This window comes from Macrotis lagotis, chromosome 1 (genome assembly GCF_037893015.1).
Source record: "Macrotis lagotis isolate mMagLag1 chromosome 1, bilby.v1.9.chrom.fasta, whole genome shotgun sequence".
Classification (NCBI taxonomy): Eukaryota; Metazoa; Chordata; class Mammalia; order Peramelemorphia; family Peramelidae; genus Macrotis; species Macrotis lagotis.
Genome location: NC_133658.1, coordinates 391841936 through 391865773, shown reverse-complemented (window position 1 = coordinate 391865773; position 23838 = coordinate 391841936). Strand labels below are relative to the sequence as shown.

Here is a 23838-nt window from a genome sequence, read left to right as displayed (position 1 = left end):
TATCCTAGTAACTTTATAGAATCCTATGTGGGAAGTTTGGCAGAGCCTATTGAGCTGCCTACAGTAGAAGAGTGATAGGTTTCTGGCTAAAAATGCTTATGTATGACATAGTGGTCACCAGGAAATGCTGTTGCTATTAATTCATCTTGAATACCTTCCTCTCCCTAAACTACCAAATCCTATCATTTTGTCTCTACTTATCTACCTCATCTATTATTCTTTATTGCTTCTTCCCATCCTGCCGGGTCCTGGACATTTGTGCCTCTTCTAACTTCATTCTATTCTCCCTCACCTAAACATCCTGCCTTTCAAAATCATTCATGTTTATGGTCTGGAGCCTTAACCAATCCCTAGCTGAAAGTGATCTCTTAAAATTCTTTGATTAGATCTATTACCCCCAACTCTGTGTCATTTATATGTATATAAGCCCTCCAACCCCAGCTTCTTTGTCCTTGAATTGCCAATAGTCAGCCAATAAACCAATAGTCATCGAGATAGACATTTAGTAAATGCCATTTAGAAACTCAGACTCTACTGGAACTTCGAGTTCTGGCCTGCTGGGATTGGGAGCCCTATATTTTCTCAAAAGAGATTCACAGTCACCATATTTATGTGCCCTTTATCTGGCACTTTCCTCCAGATGACTTTTCCTGCCCCTCTGGAACATCTGCCCTCCGGAGATCATGCAAATCACCTAAGAAACGTCCTATTCAGATTCACACGTCCAGTAGTATCTAGCCAGTCTGAGATAGCCCACCCATCCGAGCTACCCTCTGGTCATTGGACCCCTCCCAGTGTGGTTGAGGCCATCACATGAGGTTTTCCTTCGGTTTAACACCTGATTTCATATTTTTCACGGATTTCTCTTAACATGCCAGCTTTACTGTATTTCCGGAGGCCCCTGTATGTGATGGGTGTTTTTCATCTTGATGCCAGTTTACTCAACTCCTTAGTCACTAAACTGCCTTGCAGCAGTCTTATCAATCTACAAGGCCCCTCGTTTCTTCTCTTTCCCCTTCAGCCGAGCACTTGAGACGCTATTTCCTCAGACTCATATTAGCTGGGGGTCCAGGCGCGGAGGGATGCCCGGGGCTGAGGGGGCATTAAAGCCCGCACTGCCCGGCCCCCGCGGCGCGCCCGGGCCACCCCCGGGGCTCACCCCCCCGGCTCCAGTTTCACCTCCATCCTTTCCCCGGGAGCATCGGGAGGGCGGGGCCGGCCCTGAGGCCGCGCGGGGGGCGGGGCCGGACAGCCCCGCCCCTGGGGCCCGGGCTCCGCCGGGGCGGGCGGGGCGCGGGCCGCGCGCCGCCCCTCCCCCTCCCGGCCCGGCCCCGGCCGCCCGGCCCGCCGCCCCCTCGCGGCCAGGCGCGGCGCCGCCTCCGCTCCGCGGCGCCCCCCGGCGGCCGGCCTCGGCACCGCTCCTTGTTCCCAGCGTCCCGCGCTTGCGGGCGTTTCAAACATGGAGGAGCGGGAGCGGCGCGGGGCGCCGGGCAGGGCGGGGAGCCCCGGGAGCCCGCCCAGCCCGCGGCTGGACGTCAGCTCGGACCGCTTCGACCCGCTGCTGGCGCTCTACGCGCCGCGCCCGCCGCCCATCCCCTACCCCAACGCGCCCTGCTTCAACAACCTGGCGGAGTACGAGAGCTTCCTGCGCCTGGGCGGCCGGGGCCGGGCCCGGGGCCGGGCGCGGGGCCAGGGGGGCCCGGGGGCCGCCGCCGCCGCCGCCTCGGGCCCCGCCTCGTCCGCCTCCGGCTCGGCGCGCCGCGCCTCCCGCCGCCGCGGGGCGCCCGCCCCGGACCCCGAGCGCATCCAGCGGCTCCGCCGCCTCATGGTGGCCAAGGAGGAGGCGGGCGCGGGCGGCGCGGGCGGCGCGGGGGGCGCCGGCCCGGGCAGCAGCGGCCGCCCCGGCCGCAGGAGGAAGGCGCCGCGCAACGTCCTCACCAGGATGCCCCGTGAGTGCCGCCCGCCCGCCGGGAGGGGGCGCGGCTGAGAGGGGGGCTTGCACTGCTGATATGGAGGGGAGGAGGGTCTGCACCGCTGATAGAGGGGGGGTCTGCACCACTGATGGAGGGGGGCTTGCACTGCTGATATGGAGGGGAGGAGGGTCTGCACTGCTGATAGAGGGGGGGGTCTGCACCACTGATGGAGGGGGGCTTGCACTGCTGATATGGAGGGGAGGAGGGTCTGCACTGCTGATAGGGGGGGGGTCTGCACCACTGATGGAGGGGGGCTTGCACTGCTGATATGGAGGGGAGGAGGGTCTGCACCGCTGATAGAGAGGGGGGGTCTGCACCACTGATGGAGGGGGGCTTGCACTGCTGATATGGAGGGGAGGAGGGTCTGCACCGCTGATAGAGAGGGGGGGTCTGCACCGCTGATAGAGAGGGGGGGTCTGCACCACTGATGGAGGGGGGCTTGCACTGCTGATATGGAGGGGAGGAGGGTCTGCACTGCTGATAGGGGGGGGTCTGCACCACTGATGGAGGGGGGCTTGCACTGCTGATATGGAGGGGAGGAGGGTCTGCACCGCTGATAGAGAGGGGGGGTCTGCACCACTGATGGAGGGGGGCTTGCACTGCTGATATGGAGGGGAGGAGGGTCTGCACCGCTGATAGAGGGGGGGGTCTGCACCACTGATGGAGGGGGGCTTGCACTGCTGATATGGAGGGGAGGAGGGTCTGCACCGCTGATAGAGAGGGGGGGTCTGCACGGCTGATGGAGGGGGGCTTGCACTGCTGATATGGAGGGGAGGAGGGTCTGCACTGCTGATAGAGAGGGGGGCTTGCACTGCTGATATGGAGGGGAGGAGGGTCTGCACTGCTGATAGAGAGGGGGGTCTGCACTGCTGATGGAGGGGGCTTGCACTGCTGATATGGAGGGGAGGAGGGTCTGCTCTGATGTAGGGGGGGTCTGCACTGCTGATGGAGGGGGGCTTGCACTGCTGATATGGAGGGGAGGAGGGTCTGCACTGCTGATAGGGGGGGGTCTGCACAGCTGATGGAGGGGGGCTTGCACTGCTGATATGGAGGGGAGGAGGGTCTGCACCGCTGATAGAGAGGGGGGGTCTGCACGGCTGATGGAGGGGAGCTTGCACTGCTGATATGGAGGGGAGGAGGGTCTGCACTGCTGATAGAGAGGGGGGCTTGCACTGCTGATATGGAGGGGAGGAGGGTCTGCACTGCTGATAGAGAGGGGGGTCTGCACTGCTGATGGAGGGGGCTTGCACTGCTGATATGGAGGGGAGGAGGGTCTGCTCTGATGTAGGGGGGGTCTGCACTGCTGATGGAGGGGGGCTTGCACTGCTGATATGGAGGGGAGGAGGGTCTGCACTGCTGATAGAGAGGGGGGGTCTGCACTGCTGATGGAGGGGGGCTTGCACTGCTGATATGGAGGGGAGGAGAGTCTGCACTGCTGATAGAGGGGAGGAGGGTCTGCACTGCTGATAGAGAGGGGAGGGTCAGCACGGCTGATGGGGCATCTGCACAGCTGATGGGGGGGTCTGGACGATTGATGGGGGGTCTGCACCGCTGATACAGGGGAGGAGGGTCTGCACCGCTGATAGGGGAGGGTCAGCACGGCTGATGGGGGGTCTGCACGGCTGATGGGGGGGTTTGGACGGCTGATGGGGGGTCTGTACCGCTGATAGAGAGGGGGTCTGCACTGCTGATATGGAGGGGAGGAGGGTCAGCACGGCTGACAGAGAGCGGGAGGGTCTGCACCACTGATGGGGGGCCCTGCATGGCTGATGGAGGAGGGGAGGGTCTGCACCACTGATAGAGGGTGGATCTGCACGGCTGATATAGGGGGGAGGGTCTGCAAGGCTGGTAGTAGGGGAGGGTCTGCACCACTGATATAGGGGAATGAGTAGTGGGTCTTACTTGAAACTCTTGGAGAGGATGAGGGTCTCCATAGCTGATATGGGGGGGGGGGCATTTAAGAGAGTCTGTTTGACTGAGAGAGGAAACTTTAGAGCATCCACAGAGGGGTCTGCCTGACCAATGGGGAGGTGTCCAAGAGCCCTTCCAGTGCTAGATCCATGATCTTATAATGCCCTGATCATGAGATAGGGAAATGTGGAAAGGGTCTGTGTGGATGGAATGGGGAATTTTAGGAATGCTTCACCCTCCTGCTATTGGGGAAGGGGAGGGCTGACTGATAGGGAAAAGGGTCTACCTGGGGGGGGGGGGGGCTTGTTAGAAGGTCTGTGTCTGACATAGAGAGGATAGTCCTTGCTGATAGAGGAGAATTTAGGGCTAGTCTGCTTGACTGATTTGGAGAATAATAGTAGGGTCTGCATGGATGGTGTGGGGAGCCAAGGGGAAGGGTCTCCAGGGTTCAAATGGGGGCTAGTCTGATTCAAAATGAGTCTACTTGGCTGATTGGAGGAACCTCCTTACATAGTTGGTTGCAAGGTCTGCTAGGCCAGCAAGTGTCTGCTGTTAATGGTGCCATTTGTGGACCACATAAAGGACACCCACTCTTAGCAGTGGCTTAGGCTCCTTCCCTTTTCTCCCAGCTTTTTCTCTGCTGATGTAAGAAGTCTTTTATAGACTTCAGAATCTTTAAACATACAGTTTAATCAAAAGATCAGAAATTGGACTTGCAACGGCTGCCACTAAGAAAAATACTTTGTATGCCTTCTGGGCTCACGAACTGTGTGTGTGGATTCCTATCACTGTAATCATGGATTTCTTTACATAACATTTCATTGCATTCTTTACATTCAGATAGCATGAGGGAATTTCTGTGAACCTTTTAAATTCTGATAATAGAACTGCAGGAGACAGAGGTTACTAGAATGTGTGATCTGGGTCTTGTATAAATGTGATAAACATGGCCAGGTTTATACCTTTGTCATATGGCAGGCAGTTCTGACATCTGCCCTGCAAATACAATGACCTATTTAGCCATTCAAAGCATCTGTATCCTGATAGCTTAATTGTCATAATATGCCTTTTAAATGAGCTAGTGTGTTAAATGAGTGATATTTAGGTTTCTCTTAGTGGTTTGTTTATTGAAAAAGTACATTTCCACTGACAAGATATAAGCTATTTTAAGTTAAGATAAATTATTTATGGTGCCAGAGGATTCCTGCCATGAATTTACAGTTCATCTTGCCTGTCGACAGCATGTCTATAAGTTGTTCCTTAGTGGGAACAATAAGGGCTTATATCTCCTCTGTGAATTAGATGGTTAGGTTTTAGATTTTATTAACAATTAATTAGAAGGTCCTAAAAAGGGGGGGGGGGGGGGGCTAGGTGGTATAGTGGATAAAGCACAGGCCTTGGAGTCAGGAGTACCTGGGTTCAAATCAGGTCTCAGACACTTAATAATGACCCAGCTGTGTGGCCTTGGGCAAGCCACTTAACTCCATTTGCCTTGCAAAAACCTAAAAAAAAAATATTAATTAGAAGGTCACTGTCTGCACTGTTGCCAAATGCTATGTTGGTGAGACCATGAAATATTCTTGGAACAATCAGTTCTAGGAAGCAGTGCTCTGAGCTCCTTTGAATTGACAAAAAATATAGGGTCAACTCTTCCACAACCCAAATCCTGCCTGGAGTGCTTGGAAATCTTGTACTGGGAACAGAAATCTCTCATTAGCACTGGAAACAGCATATATGACACATGTACATAAAAAAAAGATTAGCATTCACAAAGCAAGATATTCAATGATAATTCTTAGAACAGAATGAGCCTGGGAACACCAAGGAGAATATAAAATGAGAATTATCAGGTTAGCATAGTTCCCTAAAGGAATTGTACCTTTGACTCTGAAGGAATGAAAGGACAGGGTTAGAAAAGCGAATTGGAAAAGTATGTGCAAATATATAAGCTTACAAATGAACATGTTATGTACTGAGGGAGATAAGCAAATATGTTTTGGTGATGCAGAAGTCAGAGAGGAGTGGCAGGCAGATGGTTGTTTTGGTAAAGGACCTTGTAGGCCAGAATGAAGCATAGATTTGATGTGCTAAAAGTAGGGAGCCACACTAGATTTTAAAGCATGGGAGTAAGCTGTGATAGATAAAACAAAGTTTGAAAGAGATTTTAATAACAGTTATATATATAAATTCATATGTATACAATATAAATCCATCTAGAGAAAGGGAAAAAGAGACCAACAGTGTTCACAAGGGTGAATAAATAACCAAGGTGAATTTATAAATTATAAAATGTTATTTCAGTTACATTTTGCAGAAGGGTCACCAACATTATTGATACATAGCGAGACAATGATAATAGTATATAGTAATGCCAGTATTGTAAGTTAATGCTCACAAAAATTAAAGCCTATCTTTTTGACTCTTATTTATCTGAAAATGTGTGGGTGAAGTAGAACTTTCAAAGCTAGCAATCTCTTCCAACTCTTCTTTAAATACTATTAGATATTATTAGAAATAATTATATGGGAGAGATAGAGGACTTAAAACAAGGTTCAAGTGTTTCCCCTGAGTTCTTTTTAAGATCATTGAATCTTAGAGTTGAAAATGAACTTGTACCAAACCTTCTCTCCCATTGACCTTTCTTTTTTTATTGATATTTTATTTTTTACAAATTCATGTGATTTCAACATTCATCCATATGTACATGTATATTTTTAAGTTACAAAATTTCCATCCACCCTCTCTTCCCACCCCCCTCACCTCAGTCTTGAACAGTCATACATATTTGTGATAAACGTGTTTACAGATGAGTCATTTTCAGTATGAAGAATTAGAATTGAGGGGAAGAGATAGACAAGACATGTTTTTTATAAAGTATTCATTAGATTCTGAAGGGTTTTTTTTTTAGGTTTTTGCAAGGCAAATGGGGTTAAGTGGCTTGCCCAAGGCCACACAGCTAGGTAATTATTAAGTGTCTAGGGGCGGCTAGGTGGCCTAGTGGATAAAGCATCGGCCTTGGAGTCAGCTGTACCTGGGTTCAAATCTGATCTCAGACACTTAATAATTACCTAGCTGTGTGGCCTTGGGCAAGCCACTTAACCCCATTTGCCTTGCAAAAACCTAAAAAAAAAATTATTAAGTGTCTGAGACAGAATTTGAACCCAGGTACGCCTGACTCCGAGGCCGGTGCTTTATCCACTACACCACCTAGCTGCCCCCTGAAGGGGTTTAAAAAAAATTTTTTTTGGCTTTGTTTTGTTTTTCTTCCTCTGGATGGGGATATTACTCATCTAATAGGATTGTCCTATCTCTCTGAACTATTGAGCGGAGCTCGGGTTGATCAGAGTCCGACCATTTATGGTTTCTTATAGAATAATAATATACCATAGTATTCATGTACCATAATTTATTTAGCCATTCCTCAATTCATGGGCATCCCCTCAGTTTCCAATTCTTTGCCACTACAAAAAGAGCTATTAATATTTTGGATCATATGGGACTTTTCTCATTTTTTTTATGATTTCTTCTGGATATAGACCTAGAATTGGAATTGCTGGGTCAAAGGGTATGAACAGTTTTATTGCTTTTTGATTGTAGTTCCATATTGTTCTCCACAATGGTTGGATCTATTCACAATACCACCAGCAATGCATCAATTTCCCAATCCTCCCACAACTCTTCAACATTGATCATTTCCCCTTTTTCTCATCTTAGTCAATCTGATATGTGTGAAGTGATACCTCATTGTCACTTTAATTTGCATTTCTCTCTAATCAGTAATGATTTAGAATATTTTTCATATGATTGTATATAGCTTTAATTTCTTCATTTGAAAACTGTCTGTTCATATCCTTTGGTATTTGTCAATATTTGATGCAATTCTCTATATTAGTTTAGAAATGAGACCTTTATCAGAACTCCTGGTTGTGAAGATTGTTTCCCAGTTTTCTGCTTTCCTTCTGATTTTGGCAGCATTGATTTTATTACTGTAAAACCTTTTTAATTTAATATAGTCAATATTATTCATTTTCCATTTCTAATTCTTGTTTGATCATAAATATATCCCCTTTCCATAGATCTGATAGATAATTTCTTGGTCTATTAATTTATCTACAATATTGCCATTTATGTCTAAATCCTGTACCCATTTTGACCTTCTTTTGGTATAGGGTGTGAGATGTGGGTCTGTGCCTAGTTTTTGCCATACTATTTTCCAGTTTTCTCAACACTTCTCAAATAGCGAGTTCTTATCCTAGAAGCTGATGTTCATCAAACAGTAGATTGCTGTAGTCTTGTACTGTGATTTCTTTTGAAACTATCCTAATCCACTGATCCATTACTCTATTTCTTAACCAGTCCCAGGCAATTTTGACAACTGCTGCTTTATAGTGTAGTTTTAGATCTGGAAGAGCTAGGCTACCTTCCTTTACATTTTTTCCTCATCATTTCCCTTGCTATTCTTGACCTTTTGTTGCTCCAGATGAATTTTGTTACTATTTTTACTTGCTTGGTGAAATAGTTATTTGGTAGTTTGATTGGTAGGCATTAAATAAGTAATTTAATTTGGGTAGAATTGCCATTTTTAATTATACTAGCTTGACCTAACCAAGAGCAATTGACATTTTCCCAGTTGTTTAGATCTGTTAGATGTGTTATATAATTGTGTTCATACAGTTTCTGGATTTGTCTTGGGAGCAAGTATTTAATGTTGTCTACAGTTACTTTAAATGGAATTTTTCTTTCTATCTCTTGCTCTCTTAGGCTTTGTTGTTCATATATAGAGATGCTGATGATTTATGTGGGTTTATTTTATATTCTGCTACTTTACTGGATTTGTTAATTGTTTCAGGGAGTTTTTTAGATAATTTTTTTTCCAGTACTCTAAGTATACCATCATATCATCTGCAAAGAGTGAAAGTTTTGCTTCCTCATTGCCAGCTCTGATTCCTTCAGTTTCTTTTTCTTCTCATATTGCTACAGCAAGCATTTCTAATACTATATTGAATAGTATTAGATCTTATTGGAAATGCTATGAGTTTATCTCCATTATATATAATATTTGTTGATGGTTTTAAACAAACCCCATTTATTATTTTAAGGAAAACTCCATTTATTCCTAAGCTTTCTAGTGTTTATAATAGGAATGGATGTTGTATTTTATCAAAGGCTTTTTCAGCATCTTTTGAGATAATCATATGACTTGTTGGCCTTGCCGATTCTAAGTGATTTTGTCTTGTGTATCTTTGGTACAGTGCAGCTAGCATGTTGGGAGTATTTAAAAATTAAATAGTACCAATTTTTATAAAATTCAGCATTGTCCCTAAGCACTTACAAAAGGCTCCCTCAATGAGCTAAACAAGAAAAACTGAAATTTGTTGTATCAAAATCCCTCCTATGAGTCATAATATTCCTTTTATGCCCTTTTACCTATTTGCAGTCTTATAGAATTCAGATATTTGGTCTGTGCCTTTTACACCATCACAGCTTGGTTAAAATCAATATTTCTCTTCATATGATGACAACGTATAATGAAATGTTTCATACGGCAAGTATTCCAGACATGGGAGTAGATCTTGTCTTTGTATCCAAACAATGTTTGCAGATACTTTAGTATTTTATGTATTTAGGGCAAATCATTTTGTCTTTCATTCTTCTAAACATGTGCATATTGATTTCTTTTTGTGAATGAAGATAGAAATGGAATTCAAGAAGAATTTGCTTAAAAACAGTATCATAAGGCACAAAAGAACAATTACATTTAACAGGCTATGTGAAAAACAGATTAAATTGGCTTGAGAAGATAGTTTGCCAAAGGGAATGGGAGTGAACATTTTGTTAGAAGGCTTTGAAGACATCACAGTTTAGATTTGATGTAATAGATAATAGAGTGAGCCAGTGTAAGAAGAAAATCTTTTTCCTATCAAGGATGGTGCAGATCACATATATCATAAAATGTATGTGTTCATCTATATATATATATATATGTATGTGTGTATACATACACATGTATACTTACATACATAGTTCCTGTTTGCATACATATAGACATACATGGTTTAGTCATATTATTTTGGGGGACTTATCATTTTGTTATGTGTGGGGAATGAAACGTTGAGACGTATCAACACTAAACTGTTCTGTTCTTGGGTTGGGTGGAGCTTAAAGTTCGTTCATCATCCATTTATTAAATGCCTGTTGTATGCAGGGCACTCTGCTGGGCTCTGAGAGAGTCACAAAGATAGAAGAGACCAAGACTCTGCCCTTAAGGAGCTTACAGTTTATTAGGGGAATAAGATATCTGCACAACCATAATACAAAAGAGAGCATGGTAAGTGCCCAAGCAAGTCCAGTCCTAGTCCCATCAGACTTATGTTAAGGGAAACATCTTTTGATCTGGGGTTGATCAGGGAACTTCCTGGAAGTGGGGGTAGAATTCTAGTTGATGAGATAGGGAGGATGTTCCAGGCAGCCAGAAGGCTTTTATTATGTGCTTGCTATATAACAGGGGCTATGGATGCAAACACAAATAATGAAACAGTCCTACTCTCAAGGGGCTTGTATTCTGACAGGGGAGATGACAAGGACATAGGTATGTGACAGAGTGTGTGAGTGTGTGTGAGTGAGTGTATATAAGTAGGTGCCCAATAAATAAGTTGAGTGGGTGTTTGAGTATATGTGACAGTGTATGTGTGAGTGAGTTTGAGTGTGTGTGTGTTTGTGTGTGAGTGTATATAAGCATGTATGAGTAATGTGTTGGTATGTTGTGAGTGTGAGTGAATGTGTATGTGTGAGTCTCTGTGTGTGTGTGTGAGAGAGAGAGAGTATATGTAAGTGTGTGGGTGTGTGAGTAGATGTGAGAGTGAGTATATGTATTATGTGGGTATGAGTATTTGGGTATGTGTGAGTGGGTGTGTGTGAATGGATGTATGAGTTTATATGTGTGAGTATGTGGGTATGTGAATGTGTGAGGGAGTAAGTATGCATATGTAAGTGTGTTTGTGTGTGTGTGTGTGTGTGTGTGTGTGTATGAGTGAGTATATGGTTTTGAAAGGAAGAGAAGGGGAGAAGGAAAAAGCAAAAGAAAGGTTGAAGTTGGATAATTGTGAATAAGTGTATGTGTGTGTGTGTGTGTGTCCAAATCAGTGTAAAGAGAATCAATATCCACTAGTGAAAGAGGAAATAGTTTGGGAGGAAAGGCACTAGCTCTCGAGGGAAGAATGAAGAAAGGATTCATGAAGACAATGCTAGAAGGATTCTTTTATTTGGAAGTGAAGAAGTATATTCCAGGTATGGCCAGTGCAAAGACATGAAGATGGGAAATGAAGTGTCCATATGAAGAACAGAAAAGTCAATTTATCCAAAAAAAAGTTTGTAGCCAGATTGTTAGACTTTAAAAACTTAACCAAAGGAGTTTTATTTTATCCTATAGGCAGTAGTGGACCAGTGGAGTTTATTGAGCAGGGAATAACACGGCCAGAGCTGTGTTTAAGGAAAATTACTTTGGCAGTGGTCTCTAAGATGAACTGGAAATGAAGTGAGATTTGACAAAAGAAATCCATTTAAGGATACTATTTCAATATCCTAGGCAAGAGTTAATGAAGACTTGGTTTAAGGTGGCTGTGTGAAGACAGGAAAGGTACTAAATTCAAGATATATTGTGGAAGAAGAAATGGCAAGATTTGTCAACTGCTTTGCCAAAACATAACTGAGGAGTGAAAAGCTGAAGATAATACCAAGGATATGGACTTGGAAAACTGAAAGAAGGGTTATGCCTTCAACATAAATAGGACTAATGTTCGAAAGAAAGAGTGTGTGTGTATGTGGGAGGGGGAGATAATAAATTCTGTTTTAGACATGTTGAGTTTTGAGATTTTTTTTTAATGGGACATCCATTGAAATGCCCAATAAATAAGTGAATTGACAATTCAGGACCAATGGTTAGTGGAGAAAATGAGTTGGATATAAAGATATAAAGTTATCTCCCTAGAGATGATGAGATCACCAAGAGATTATAGAGAACAAAGAGAATCCAGGATAGAGCCTTGGGGTACATTCGGATTTAAAGACTGTGTATTAGATATGAAACTACAAAGGAGACTAAGTTAGACCAGTTGAAAACCAAGACAGTAGTGTCACACAGCCTGAGAAGGGAGAAAATTTCTATTAAAAGAGAATATTCAAGAATGTAAATTGCAGTAGGTAGGTTGAGAAGGATGAGACTTGAGAAATGACCATCAGGTTTGTTAATTAAGAAATTACTGGTAACTTTGGGAAGAATAGTATTAGCATAGTTATGACATCAGAAGCCAGATTACAAAGGGTTTAGAGAGTGAGGCAGAGGGGAGGAAGTGAAATCAATGAGTATGGACCATTTTTTAAATAGGACTTTATCTGAGAAAGGAAAAAAAGATAGAAGACAGTTTCTAGTGAAAGTTTTTAATTTTGTTTTTGTTTTTTATTTTCATTAGAAGAGAGAGACTTGGGCCTATTTGAAGACACTAGGGAAGGAACCTGTGTATAAGAGAGGTTGAAAAATTAAGAATGGAAAAGTGGAAAAAGTTGTGATCAAGGGCATATGTAAAGGAGTTGACCCTGGCAAGGAGAGGGTCCACCTTTTTTGTCAGAGACTAGGAAAAGAAAGGAGAGTAGGAGATAATATCAAAAGGTTTTGAAATGAAGAAAAGGGGAGAAGAAAAAGCAAAAGATGACCTTGTTGCATCAAAGAAAGGTTGAAGTTGGATAATGTGAATGTATAATGCATCTACTTCGAATTGTTGTGTGACTTCCTCCAGCATTTGTGAGTAGGGATGGGGTGGGGTGGGGGGGTGGATTCTAGGAAGAATGCAGGTCTGAGATGTGGCAATGTAGTTTTAGCAGTAGTGGAGAGTTTCGAGTTAGTTTGGTGAACTTATGGAGTCAGGGTTAGAAAAAAAAGAAAATGAAAGCAGAGTAGAGGTAATTGTGAGAATATATTGAAAGATAAAAAGACTTCAGAGTGAAGAATAGACTTGGAGAAGTGAGACATCTTTCCCTGGAAAAATGGGATGGTAGGAGAATGTCAGGGTTTTTGAATAAAGAAGTGGAATGGTTATAGATAATGGTGGGAGCCAGGGTCTAACCATCCCTGTATGTTATTTAGGTAGAGTTAAGGAGTATATTATGAAAACTGAAAAATTGTGAAGTCAGATAATATGGAGGAGCATCAATATGGATGCTGAAATCTCCAACTCTAAGATCAGGATTTTCAGTGAGAAGGAAGAATGTGACTGACCTATTTTTTTTTCTGACCTATTTTTAAAAAAAAAAAAGAGATAGAATGGCTCAGAGACCAGCTACAATGAATTATCTGGATGGTATAGAAAACTTTAACTGGGCGAATTAAAAAGAAGAGAAGTTTCTTAGTGAATCAATAAAAGGAGAATGTAGTGTGACAGTGAGGGGTGGCACAGAACATTCTGAATTTTCAGGGTATCATAGTTTGGAGTACTGATGGAGAAGATAATCACAGGTGCAGTCATCTGAAAGAAACTCTGATGGAAGGAAAAGGATAGTTCAGTCCAGAATGAAGGGAAGTTTGTTCCCTATAAACAGTAATTCCAGAGGGCACAGTGGAATGGATGGGCATGGTTGAGGTGGGAAAGGAGCAGAGTGAGGCTGAGGGGCATGGGAATAAGAAAATGGGAGATGGAGATTAAGAATAGTTAGTTCCTCTGTGGTGGGTAGTTGAGTGATCTACGGATAGGGAGAGAAAAAAGTAGCAGATTAACAACCATAGTGGTACTAGTGGGTAGCAAATGAATAATAAATCTTGCAGTCTTGAAAGTTATTTGTTGCTGGTCAAGGACCAGGAGATAATAGGACTTTAGTTACTTCCACCAGCTTGTCTAGATGAGCATCTCCCCCAACCTGATGTTCCTCCTCCTATGTGGTTGAAGGACAAGGGAGGGTTGGGCAGTGCTGCAATGTGAAGCATAGATGTGATATGTGAGACAGTCATGGAACAGGGAGTGTTTACATAAAAAGGAGTGGGAATCTACAAAGGTAGACTGAAAAATGAAAAACATATTGACTTTATTTAGTAGACCCTTTTAGGAAGGAGCTCTGTCTCAGTGACTCTTGGCATAGCCATTCTTGTGCTGCCCTGACTATTGTTCTCTTTTTATTCCAGTGCATGAGGGCAGCCCATTGGGGGAACTTCATCGCTGTATCAGAGAAGGGGTGAAGGTCAATGTTCACATTCGCACTTTCAAGGGGCTTCGGGGTGTCTGCTCTGGCTTCCTGGTCGCATTTGACAAGTTCTGGAATATGGTAATAAGTTCTTTTTATGGGACTGGAAAAAATCTCATGGGGATTAACTTCATTATTTGATTAGGGAACCAATACAACTTTTTTAGAATAGCAGTTATGTTGATAGGTGCCTCAGAGAAGAACTGGTATCCTTGAATTGGGACAGGCATAAGATCTTTGCTCCACTTGCTTCCTTTCCTCCCAAATCCAGTTCTCTTATCCATTCATTCAACAGGTATTCTTTGAGCATCTATGCTGGAGACTGTAGTGGGGGGATATAAAGATATAAAAGACAAAGATCCTGCCCTCCAGGAACTTACAGTCTAGTAATGGAGAGATGTACACAAATAACCATAGTACAAGGTAATATCTAGGGGTCATCATTCTGGAGTTTCTTCTCCAGGAGTTGTAGATGCCTTCCTCCTACAGTTTTCACACTGTCCACATACATTTTCCTCAACAGAGTTTACAAATGATATCTTATTCTTAAATACCATCAAAAGGAAGGTAGAAGATGATAATACAGGATAGTAGCAATGTCATGAGATCTGATTGACTAGAGAGTCATTAATGGCTTGTGTATATAATGCGTTATTTCCTATTAGTTATTGACAGCAGGAAGGAGAAGGAAACTAGAGAGTATTTGGAGCAGAATGGGAATGAGAGAAATCCTGTAGTCACATTTTGGTGTGCCAGAGGATTTTCAGGGAGAAAAAAATGAATAATAATCACAAGTAAAACTGAACTTTTGAGATTTTGGTACTTTGACCGCAGATGATTTAGAAATAATAAGAAAATTGCTTTTAGTTGTTTTTATCAATGCTACTTTTTTTCTTCTTCTTAAAATCAAGATAGCTAGTGGTTGTGACTGCCTAATGATGAGAGTGCTAGTTTGAAAGCATTGAATCTGCTGGGATTTTTGACAACACTTTCAATTTTTATCTTTTTTTGTTTTCTTCAAAGGCACTTACTGATGTGGATGAGACTTACAGAAAACCAGTTCTGGGCAAAGCATTTGAACGTGAACCTCCTTTAACTCTCACCAGGGTAAGAGATTCCCTACTAACAATTCTGTATGCCTTCAATATTAGGAAATAAGGTATTGGGATGGGATAGGGGGAGTAAGGCAGTGGTGGGGGTGTAGAGGGACTGGTGTCATTGTTCTCTATATTTCCAATCACTGAAAGTTTTAATTGGTGAAAACAAGGTATGATCATGGTAGTCTTAATTGTTCTCTACAAGTTAAGTCTGCTGTATATGTGACTTATGAAATGTCTTTTAATTCAATGTAAAAATTAACCTGTTTATCATTATAACATAATATCACATAATATAGCAGGTGACTTTTATCTTAATTGTCTGTTTATTGACTTAACTATTGGTTAAAACGGAAGAAATTGGTGGTAACTGATTTATAAAGGGAAAGCCACTATCCTAAAGTGACAGGAATATGTGTTTGTAAAAAGGAATATAGAATGTCAAGAGAGCAGCTAATGTTTGTCTTGTTTCCTTGTAGCTGTTTGACCGACTCAAACTTCAGGATTCCTCCAAAAAGGAAGCAGACTCCAGGTCGATGGTTGAGGACTCCACATTGTCTCGATATTCACAGACATCTACTTGGAAGATGGCCACAGTGTGGGGGAGAGAAGATGAGGATCGGGGATCACAGAAGCGTTCCCGATCAGCACCTTCTTCACTTCTGACAGCTGGAAAGGAAGTTTCTAGGTCTGACCTATCAGGCAGGACTACCCGGACAGAGGGCTCTAGTGCAGGGGGTTCTAATTCAAGGGGTCGGTCTCGTAAGAAAAGACAGAAGCCTAAAGTGGATTACCAGCAGGTATTCACACGACACATTAACCAGATATTTATCCGAGGAGAGAATGTTCTACTTGTCCACCTTGCCCAGTGATCAGCTGAGCTTTGAGTATTTTATTTTTAGAAATAAACCGCATGAATTGTATTTGCACTGTGCTTCTTAGCATCTCAGTGAAAAGCTAATTTGGAATGATTCCCTCTGATCTTGGAAATAGAGAGGAAGGAGCTGAGTTTCCATCTCAGTGGTCTATCCACTTGTCCATATAAATGGGGACAGCATGTTACCATGTGAAGAAGACAGACCCTTTTTAGAATGGGTGGCTGTTCAGAGGCAGAAGGCATCATTATAAAATATAGCTTCATTCATTTATACATACTTATAAATTAGATTTGGTTTCATGTGCTACTATCAATACTCAAGATAAACTAGAAAAAAAAAGGCCTTGTTGTCTCTGCTGGGGACCCAATGTGTCTGTGACTTCATCGCAGCATGAAAAGGAAATCCATTCTGAAATGGTGTGGTGTCTGTGGTGGGTAATCTGGCTGCCGTCCCTGCACCAGCCGCTGCATTTTACATGACATCACTCACCTCTCTGGACTCTCTCCTGAACAGGCCTGAGCATTCTGAACCCACTTGGGGGTGTTAGGGTGAGTGTCATAAAGCCCCAGAAGTCAATACCCCAAGTTGTCCCCGGCGTCTGTGTTGATTCAGCACTTGATTAATGTGTTTGCTGTCCTGATGGAGTTTGTGTCTGTGTGTGGTGGAGCAGATGGGAGCTGTTTCTTGTCCTTGTGCTGTCTCTGCCTCGTGTGGCATGCTGTCTTTGCATGAGCTGGTGTGGCATGGAGTTTGGTTCAGTAGACGCCGTCTTGTGAGTTCTGTGGCCTGTGTGGTGCTGTGCAAATGGCTGTACTAAATTATGCATCAGTGAATTCAGCATGAACTCAGTAGCATATCCATATCTTGACTGCTAGAACTCCCTCTCCTGGAGCTGGGAAAAAAGGGTGCTTTTTAGGTTGATTCTAATGAGAAATGAGGAGATTGTTTTCCCCTCATATCTGGCCAAAGAGGCTTTTGCAAACTATGATGATAGGTAGCATTCACATCAAGGGACATTGTAGCCCTAGAATACCATAGAAATGTGGCTTCCAGCAAATCTGTTAGGCTTCTACTGTAATGATTCTTTGCTCTTTAACTCCGCCAGTGCAGAACAGGCTACATTCTGAAACAGACTGTTAGGCGATACCTGACTGTTTTGGGTTGACTGTTTTCTTTCTCCCCCACCCCCCTACAGCAAGTATTAGCTTTTGTGCAGAATAAGCTTACTCTTTGGTTAGTTGCTCAAATATATGGAAGGAAAAGTACTGTATAACTTGTGGCAGAAACCCTTAGAGAAGGAGGGGATACTCAGGTATAGAAAGCTGATTTGGGTCCTGCAGCTTTTTCATCTTGTGATTGTAGGTAAGTCAATGTAACCCCTTGCTGCCTCAGTTTTCCCCATAGTCAAATGGGGAGATAAGACACCTACCTCACAGGGGTATTGGGAAGAAGAAACTGAAAAGCAATTTGAAGACAAATTGTTATTTAAGTGCCAGGTATGGTTTTACTAACTTTCCCTAGTTTTTTTAAGGCTTCATTATCTTGTGGTCAAGGCAGGTGCTATAAAAGATAGTCATTATTTGTCATTAAAAAATATATGTGATCTTCCCATAACTTTAAAACCAAAAAAAACTATCAGGTTCTTATAACTATTTTCTAGGAAAGTCTGTGTTCCATTCCCAAATTTTAAGGAGTAATTGTATTCCTTAGGAAAATACCACAAATATGAAGACAGTGCCAGTTTGGGAATCACCAGCTCCTTATCCCTCCCTGTTCTTTGCCTTTTCCTTTGGTTTTGACAAATAATCTGCCCTGGGCTATTCTAAGGGGTTATAGTGCCAACAAAAGAACAAGTCCCTAAAAGTGCCTCACCTTCAAAGGGAAAACCATGAGGAGCTTTTAATTTTAATTTTTAAATAAATTTTAAAAATCTACTTCTAAAACCTAATTATAGATGCTAGTTAGAAAATTATACATTAATGAAATGAAAATCACCTTTGAAACTTGACAAAATGAGTGGATTCAGTTTTGTGATCCTTAAAACATTTTCCCAAAAGAGTTAGGATTCAAAAATTTTACTGTGGATGGTGTATGTGGTAACATGAATATCAGCTCCACCTAATATTATAGCTATTTTAGTTCTCCCCACCTCTGCCCCCAGGTTAAAAGTGAATGCTCACTTTTCCAGAAAAAAATTCCAGAAAATAACCAAAGGTACTTAGAAAAAAACTAGTCCAAGCTGACTGATTTCTATTAGACAGAACCTAATATTTTCAAAAATGATGAATAATTTCATGGTTGCAACCAAAATGTACAGGTTATTTCTTGTGTGTAGAAGCTCACTACTTTTCCATCCAGTTTCAAAACCTTGTTCATCTACATGTTTTGTTTTTAAATTGTCTATGATTTATGATTCTTGATTATGCACATCATGACTGTCTTCATGGTTCTGACTTGAGTGTTGATTTTGCAGTGATTATTATCTAGTTAAAAAATGACATGATGGTTTTGAAAGTATAAAGCACAGTCTTTTTAAAATAACTCATCTGCTCTTCTTGGACAAGAAAATCAATACTTTCTCTTTATTCCTAAAGAAATATTTTAAAAGGGAAAATTCTGATTCATCTAATGCTCTAAGATAAAATCTTTCGAAACTCATGTTGGTTGCAATAAATGTAACTTAAGTCATAACCATCAGAAGGAGAGAAAATGTAAAGGAAGGGAAAAATAAGATTCTTAAAAGCATCCAGCCTGAGTCAACTAATAAAAAGATCTTAAAATAATATGACCCGTAAATAGTTAACCTGGTTCAGGTAGATAGTATCATGTTATTTTGGCAAAATGACCATTATGTATAATAATTTACTTAAACATTCCAAGATCTTAAACTTCTTTGATTTAGCTGAAGTCTCTTATTATTAGAGTGGGTAGGAAGGGAAATAGGTAGCTTCACATGTTTACCAAATTAATTTCAGGAGACATCCTGTGCATACAGAGTTGTTACTACAGACCCACCATTAAAAGGTTATGCACTTTTTTTCAGTAGTAAGAACTGATTGCTACTCAATTATCTGGATTTTTTTTTACTCTTTCTGTCTTTTGGACAGACATACAATCTGTTTGACCAGGAGTTAGCAATGGGTATAATTTAAGACTTTGAACACTATTTTCTGTGCAGATTGTGTGCATCAAATCCAAACAATAAATTATCAAAACTGAAAGCTAGAAGCATAACCAGATTCCAGTTAATGCAAATAAACCCAACTAAAAGGGTAATCATATTCAAATTTGCATTTTCTATTTCCATTGGGCTGGTACTTTTATATTAAATAATTCTAACTTATATTATTGCAAATTCAAATATGTTCAACCCCTTTAGGGGATTCATTATTTGCACTAATTGAGACTTTTTGTAAAGAAATTATTGTCATGAAAAATCAGGCAACCATGAGTGAGCTCCTCTGTTCTCCCTTATCTAGACAGAATGGTGTAGAATTTCTGTGGACTAGTAGATATGGCCTTTTCCTAACTTTTCAGAAAAGGCTAAGTCAGTTGTGAATATTGAGGTTTCTTTGAGCTACTCTTATATTAACTGCCGATGGAAAATTATACATTAGACTATATTTTGTAAATTGTTTTCCCCAGTCAAATTCACCTAAAATGTTTGCATCCAAAGACATTCAGCCATTCACTGGTGCTACTCCCGAACCTTTTTTCCCCCCTTAGGCAAATTCTATAATGATACAACTGTTGGTGCAGGAGTAATAAGACCTCTAAATACATAATCTTTGGAATTACTCATTTCACAATAGATCAAGTACAGAGTCCAGTGGAATCCTTTTTAAACAATAAGGTTTTTAATCATTTATTTGGTCCCAGTCTCTGTGACTCACAGCCACAAATATAGCAGTTAGTGTTTGCTCAAGAAGAGGCTGTAGAGTGAACTACAGAATAATTTCTTTGAGGGTCCCAAGGAAGGAAACTGGCCTACCTAACTCATCTTAAAAAAGCCAGCTAATTTTTTTTCTGGGAAATTGATTTGATTATTATACAGTAAGGCCAAAGGGATCTGGTCAAACATCCAGGGTCACAGAAGGAGGAGGAGTCTTTTGCTCCTTATGCATGAGTCCTTTTGGCCATGTCTGTTTTTCTCAACTAATAGAAACAAAAGATTTATTTCAAGCAACAACTTAAGATGGTTCAGGAGAAATAGGGGAGAAAAATAAGTAAACCAGAGCCATTCAGTCTATCATATATTCACTTAGAATGAAGAATAATTTGATCAGCTTCTTTGAAGGTAATATGATTGGCTTTTTTTTAATCCCTTCTGAAAAGATGGGAACTGTCTCTCAGGAAAGATAAGAAGATCAGTTCTACTACTTTTGCACTTACTTTTGATTTTCATAGCTTTGGAGCAAATGCAACTTCAGCTAGTATTATCCTGTTATATCTGGGGGAAATATTTAACTTTTTAAAAGGGCATTATTTAAGGTAGGACTGGTTGCCTGATTCTCAAGTGTCCTAGTCCCGGAGGCATTCCCTGGGCTAGGACCCATTATCTCATCATCATGACAGTAAAGCAACAGCAGATGAGTTGAGAAAAGTAGGTTATTTACCTCCTAGACCTGTCTCAAGAACTCTTCTTGTTGGTATCTTATCCCCCAGGGGTTCTATGGATACTATCTTCACCCTGACTTATTATTCTTTTTCTAGAAAAAAAACTAAACTGGGGTGAACGTCAGCATTTCTATTTGCACTATTCAGATACCAGCTATAATGGGGAAAAAACCATGAGTTGGAATCTATTTTGTAAATTGCTTCTGTCAAGTTCACCAAAACAGTTGTTCTTTAGGGATGAATTGCTGCTAAGAATTAATGTGAATCTGTAATGTTCTACTTTAGTTATAAGTACTGTACATGAAGTCTGGAAACTGCAATAAATATGATTTCAGTAACACACTGGTTGTTTGATTTCTGCTGATTTTTGACAAATCTATATCATGGGGAGAAATCCCATACTGATTGTGAATACCAGTCTAAAGTTAGGAAAACCATGTGGCTTACAGTAGTCTCACTGTTGCTGCTTGGTTTCCCCCCACCAAACATATTTGCCAAACATATTATCTTGATCTTACTCTTGGTAACAGTTTTCCCACTACCCTATTTGTAACCAAATATATTTGAACCAGCATTTATCAGCTTTAAGCTGTTGCAACTGCCCTATAAGTTCAACTAGTAGCTGCTTTTTGGCCTCTTCAATCTATTTCCTTTTTGTTCTGCTAAAAACCCCTACATCCTTGCTCCCAAGCATTTTAAAAAACCTGTAAGTGTGTCAGCAAGTTGCCCATCTGAGCTTGCATAGCCCAAGGATTTACTACGGTGATAACCAATCTCCTGTGCATATTCAGAACACTGTTAGAACTAGGTGTTAAGAAACCTCTAAGGGCAGCCAAGCAACACAGTAAATAGAGCACCAGACTCGAGTAATAAAACCTGAGTTCCAGACTGGTCTCAGAAACCAGCTGTGAACCCCAGGCAAGTCTCTTGTTTGCCTCAGTTTCCTCATCTATAAAATGAGTTGGGGAAGGAAATGGCAAACAACTCCAATATCTTTGCCAAGAAAGCCCTGCAAAATGGGGTCATGAAAATTTGGACACAATAACAACAAAGACCAGATGACACATGCAGCTGAAACTCTGTGGGTTAGATTTTTCCTCCATTCACCAAAAAACAAGCTGGGAAAACAGTTTTCTGCTTTTCAGGAATGTGATTACGGGCCAGAACTTAAATTTTGGAATTAGCAGGAGGGCAGGCAAATGTGGAGATAGTGTGCTAGATAGGAGATGTGGATTTAGTTCCTAGTTCCACCACAGGGAGCTCACTGTGATCTTGAGTCTTCTTTTGGTGGAGGCAAGGACTCAGATTGTCTAAACTTCCATTTCCTTATCTCTGAGTGAGGGGGATTGCACAAGATGAACTCTTCAATCTCATCTAGCTCTAATGGGAATTGATAAACCTCAGAGATTATTTGGGCAACTGATTGGTGCAAGGCCTGGAGTTGGGAAGACTCTTCTTCCTGACTTCAAATCCAGCTGGGAAAGTCACTGTTTGCCTCAGTTTCTACATTTGTAAAATGAACTGGAGAAGGAAATGGAATAACACTCAAATAGGGTCATGAAGGGTTAGACACAAGTGAAAATGAACAGCAACAAAGATTATCTAGCCCAACTTCCTTATTTTATAGAGAAAACAGACCCAGGAAAACTGACTTTTCTAAGATCACATAGCTAGTCAGTGTTGAAGTTTATAGCCACACAGGAGGAGAGATGGAGAACTGAATGAAGCTATTGTGGCATCCTAAAGAAAGCTGCCATGTGTAGGCTCTAGTGGAAGTGCTTTTGCTTTTTTACAATGATAGAAGAAAGGAGATAGCTTGTTATTTTATATGTAAGATAACCAAAAAAAGTTCTTTAAAAATCAGTACAGTGTTAGAGAGGCTGCAGATTGATCTAATTATTCTAGAAAACTATTTGGAGCAATGCTAAAAAAAAAGTGGCACCCTTTAAACCAGCTATTTTATGAAAGGTTATATGCTCTAAGGGGAGTCAAAAATTAGACTAAAATGTCTCATATATACCAAATTTAAGAACATTGTAGCAAAAATAAATGAATAAAAATGAGTATCCATTTAATGGGAAATCTTTGATCAAAATAATAAGATGCATGTGATAAAATATTGTTCTGTAAAAAGTGATGAATATGAAAATTCAGAGAAATATGAGACATTACTGATACAGATCAAAAAAAGCAGAATATACACAATTATAACAATACTGTAATCACACTAAATGATTACTGAATTCAGCCTAAAAGGCAATGGTCAATATGTCTCCCACAATATAGATGGTCAAATATCCTTTCTCTAGGTAGATAGATGTTTAATGTATATTCTATCTGAAATGGTGGTTATATTGATTGGTATTATGCAACTTTTTCTTTGTGACAGGGAAAGGTTCTTTTTTTCTTGAAAATGTTTGTGATAAACAAAATAAGCATCTTTTAAAGAAAGGGGAAAGAATGGTAATATAGAAAACTGGAATCTAATACATCGATTCCTTCTTTCCTCTCTCTCACTGAGCTGGTACAGCTGTGGAAGGAAAGTATCTTTTGCTTATACCCAACTATGGCTTGTTTCAAATAAAGCAATTTAAAATCTGCTCCATCACCACAAGGTGGCAGTTGGCTAAAGGGTAATGACTAAAGGGAAGTCCCAGAGGTGGTGGAGTTTGTATAGACTAATCACTGCAGCTATTTACCAGCCTGGACTGAGGCAATAAAAGAGTAACAAGATATAATCAGACCAAGTGGCAACATAAACATTTCTTATCAATATTGAACTTACTTAATTTGAAGTAGAGGGAAGCCAAAGTAAGCCTGGTCCTGCCTTTGGCAATCAGTTGATGCATAATCAGTGAGTCCGTACTTGCTGCTGGAGGAAGGTATTGGAAAGAAGCTATTGATTTCTCAGAGAACAGTTTTTCTAGAAATTGGTTTTACCCTTCTTTCACTGACTGGCATACTAGCCTCACTCTTTCCTTCCATAGTGTGGTAAGAAGCTATTTTAAAGCAATTAAGGACAACTCCAAGGAGAGACTTCAGAGAAGGTGAGCTGGAGTGACTTGCCTCAGGTCAGATATGGATTTTTCACACACACAGTGAATTAGTAGAAGAACCAGAGCAAGATCCCAAGTC

General features: G+C 41.5%; 1 protein-coding gene across 1 annotated transcript; it reads left to right on the top strand.

Moving 5' to 3' along the window:
* Window positions 1–1459: 1459 nt before the first annotated feature.
* LSM11 (LSM11, U7 small nuclear RNA associated) lies at window positions 1460–22659 on the top strand. Its single transcript, XM_074212521.1, has 4 exons — window positions 1460–1949; window positions 14053–14192; window positions 15135–15218; window positions 15688–22659. Exons 1-4 carry the CDS (start codon window positions 1460–1462, stop codon window positions 16078–16080), a joined length of 1107 nt encoding a protein of 368 aa, XP_074068622.1. The 3' UTR covers window positions 16081–22659.
* The last annotated feature ends 1179 nt before the right edge of the window (window positions 22660–23838 follow it).